We start from the raw sequence: 3,679 nt of genomic DNA, 5'->3' as shown, positions 1-3,679 counted from the left end.
CAAACCACTGGAGAGCACAGCTTCAACAACAGCCATGATGAAAATGACCGTAAGACGTATTCACTTAGTACCGGTCAAAGAAGAACATTGATGCTACACTTAATGTGTGCATGGGCAGTTTCCTGCAAACCAACATAAGGGAGACCACCAAATTTGAAACTTCGTTTCCAAGTTACATCTAGTCGTGGCACTCTGAGAGAAATTCCACATACAAGCTGAGGTTTGTATCCTTGTACGAACAATTAATTCTGATAGTGACATTTTTTAAGTATATCATGAAAAGTTTTATTAGATTCAACTAAAATAGGTTCAATATGCCAACACTTATTTTTCATAAAGAAGGTAGGTAACAAAAACACGTAATATAATTTGAGATCTTATTATGTACTATATACAAAACATATATAAAAGTTATTGGAATTATATACATAATATACACATAAATACATCTATAACTGTGGCAAGCTCTTTGTGGACGTTTGTAATAGTTACTTTTGTCTTTGAACAGACATACACACAAACAGACACTACTACAACACTTGGAGGGGTTCTACTGTCCACTGGTGGGCCTGCACGGCAACAATTCTTTCATCTCGACATAATCACACACTCCCATAATGGTACTTGCTGCAATCAAGAACATATCGTACAAGGTATAATTGCAATGCAATTGAGAACAAAATATCATACACGGTGAGTATTGATGATATACAAGTTCCTTTCACATTAGTAAGAGAGGAAATCAACATGATGGTTTAGTCATTCTTCTTCCGACGTAATGAAGTTCACGAAAATGTAATCAGCTTCGCCTCTGTCTGTGAATCATACAGTGCCCAATACAATCTCGTTTCAACAGAGTAGTGCCCTGAGTTGTATGTACTGATAATGTGACCTATACAACGATTTATTATAGACAGACAACAATAATATTCTCACATAAATTCCCCTCTTTCATTACATTATTCTCTAAAAATAAATGTTTTGTTTGTGAGGCTTTATTTAAAAGCCTTCATTACTTTAACGATAATCTTATAATTGTACCTCGACTCCATTCCGAAACTGCTCTTACATTTCACAATACGAGACTTTTCTATACACAGTACAAAGGGAAAGGAGAGGGAGGAGTACTGAGCTAATCATTTCTGAACTAAACAGCAATTTACAAACAATTGCACATAAGAAAATCAGCTCACATACATGCTCATTTTTATATTATTCATTTTGATTTATGGAAGTAACACATTCAGTGGCTTAAAAACTAAGTTTGACCTAATGTATATTTATATACACAAATATAAACATGGCTTACTAAAAATTTTCCAAAACTCTCACAATGTTACAGGTTGTTTCAAAAGACAGGTGAAATAATAATATTCATAAACAAGTTTGCTTGCAATTGCAACAAAAATATATATATATACTTCAGTCTATCTGTCATAGTAACTGATTGTTTCGTATATTAGTAGAGAATTATCCAAAACAAAATGAAAACCGAAAAGAAAGTTTTCAACAACAGTCAAAACTGTCAAAAACAAAATGATTTTGGGGAAAAATTTTTAGTGGCGTGACGTATGTAATGCACGTGGATTGCAAATGGTTTTGCTTTACAGTTTATCATAATCCCTGGATACACACATACAATCCAATATATTTTTTGGCTACATTTCAAAATATGCTCTTCAGTTCACAATAACTCAGGAATTCATGATTACCATTGTGTTGAAATATTTCATGAGGAAAAAAAAAAACATAAAGTAAACAAGGCTCTAAGAAGCACTGTATAAAGTGTAAACAATCGAAAGACTACGATAATACAGCAATACAAATGTAATATAGCATTTTTTGAAATTAGCAATGCAGCGTTTTGTTTTGAAAGTACATTATAATTAGTCTCTATTTTTTTATATTTTTACATCATTTTACAAAACTCTTAAACTATGTATTTAGTTCACTTTACAGTTTAAATTGGATACAAAGACCTACTTTGAACAATATAATACAAAATGTTATAAACTTAAAAAAAAAAAAAGGGGGGGGGGACTGACGACTAGTTGGGTGTCATAGGTTCTCTCTCCCGGCAAAGGTATCGTATGTACCTAATTTGTTCATTACTTTAATGTATTAAGTTGTATTGCTTATTATGGGTTTTCCCAAAAAGATTGTCTGAAGATTGTCAGTTGAATGGTACTAATTACATAGCAGTTGCAGGTGTTTAAGTACAATATTAAAAATATGGAAGCTTTTGTTGTTGAAAGTACTATTATTATTATTATTATTCACTCGACCCCCTTTTTTTCCAGATGTACATTTTCACTGATACATACGATCCTGATCGGGAGATTTACATTGCACCAAAAGATGCACCAGTAGTCAACAAAAACTAGAAATGCATAAGGACAAGAACTAAAATAAATATCCTCCTGTCATAGGAAGTACAAAGTTTATTGCGATAAAACTAAAAAGTTCGTCATTGTTAATGATATATATTTATATATATAATTTCCCGCCTGGCTTAAAAGACCTTTATTCAAGTTTCGATTTGAAATGTTACATTAAAATAGAATTTCATTCTATGAAAGATCTAAAGCAGCTCAAATTGGATACTGAACATGCACAACCTGCACCTGTTCCTTTTATAATTAATTAACAGATAAAGTGTTACCTGGCAACTTTACAAAAACATTGGCAGCAATACAAAACACATCTGAATAAGTGCTATAGTACATTGCTATTACTCTTCTTTTACTCTGTAGTATTATTATTATTATTATTATTATTATTATTACTGGTGTTGTAATAGACTTCTAAGTGCAGATAGTGTACTTATCCCTTCCTCTTCTCCAAGGAAGTGTTCGTATCCACTCGCCCCAATCCCTGAAGATCCTCCTCCCTCCTTCGGGAAACCTGACTCCTTTAGAAGTTAGTCTCCTCAGGAGTGTGTGTGGGTCTGAAGGGCACAGCCTCTTCAGGTAACAGCCGAGCTACGGCTGTAGTTGTGGCAGTGGATGGAGGAGGCTGAGGGGTTAAAGGAGCGGATGCGCCCCCCTGAGTTAGGGCGTGAGCATTATTAGGCCAGGCGGGGGCGGATTGTCACACATAGCTTTCGGTGCGTCGTCCGAAGCATCGGTTGTAACAGTTCTTCCAGACAGCGAGCGTTTTGCCAGACCATACCCAGAAGCCTGAAGTGATGCCCACCACCAGGGTGCTCAGGTACTTGATCATGAAGAAAATAAAGTCGGGCTTGGACAAGGGGGTGTCGTGATCGACGTTGGGAGGGCAGTTTATGGTGTAGGAGACCCAGGGCTCGTCGCGGATCTGGCACTTATCCCTCTGCCACGCCACCATCCACTCGTCGTGATAGGCCTGTTCGTAGAAAAGACAAGCCACCAGGACGGTCGCTGGCACGGTGTAAAGGACGCTGAACACTCCAATGCGCACCATGAACCTCTCCAGCTTGTCTGTCTTCGTGCCGTCGTGCTTCATGATGGTCCTGATGCGGAAGAGCGAGACGAAACCGGTCAGCAGGAAGATAGTCCCCATGACCAAGTAGAAGAACAACGGTGCCAATACAAACCCCTGAAGCGCTCGTACATTCCACAGGCCCACGAAACACACCCCCGTCATCACGTCACCTGTAATAAAAGAAAAAAAAATGTCATAAATATGCACAAACAGTGAA

At 37.0% G+C, this 3,679-nt stretch overlaps 1 protein-coding gene across 2 annotated transcripts in view; it reads right to left on the bottom strand.

Moving 5' to 3' along the window:
- Positions 1–363: 363 nt before the first annotated feature.
- fz (frizzled) overlaps positions 364–3,679 on the bottom strand; it is a 367,014-nt gene continuing 363,698 nt past the window's right edge. The window contains exon 2 of one of the 2 annotated variants that reach the window (XM_067124290.1): positions 364–3,632. In XM_067124290.1, coding sequence (XP_066980391.1) covers positions 3,091–3,632 — 542 coding nt within the window. In that variant the 3' untranslated portion in view covers positions 364–3,090. The remainder of the gene's footprint in view (positions 3,633–3,679) is intronic. The other variant, XM_067124291.1, reaches the window with a different exon arrangement.

The sequence above is a fragment of the Macrobrachium rosenbergii genome, chromosome 22 (assembly GCF_040412425.1).
Source record: "Macrobrachium rosenbergii isolate ZJJX-2024 chromosome 22, ASM4041242v1, whole genome shotgun sequence".
In the NCBI taxonomy this organism is placed as follows: domain Eukaryota; kingdom Metazoa; phylum Arthropoda; class Malacostraca; order Decapoda; family Palaemonidae; genus Macrobrachium; species Macrobrachium rosenbergii.
The sequence above is the reverse complement of the archived record's forward strand: the minus strand, read 5'-3'. Positions and strand labels throughout refer to the sequence as shown.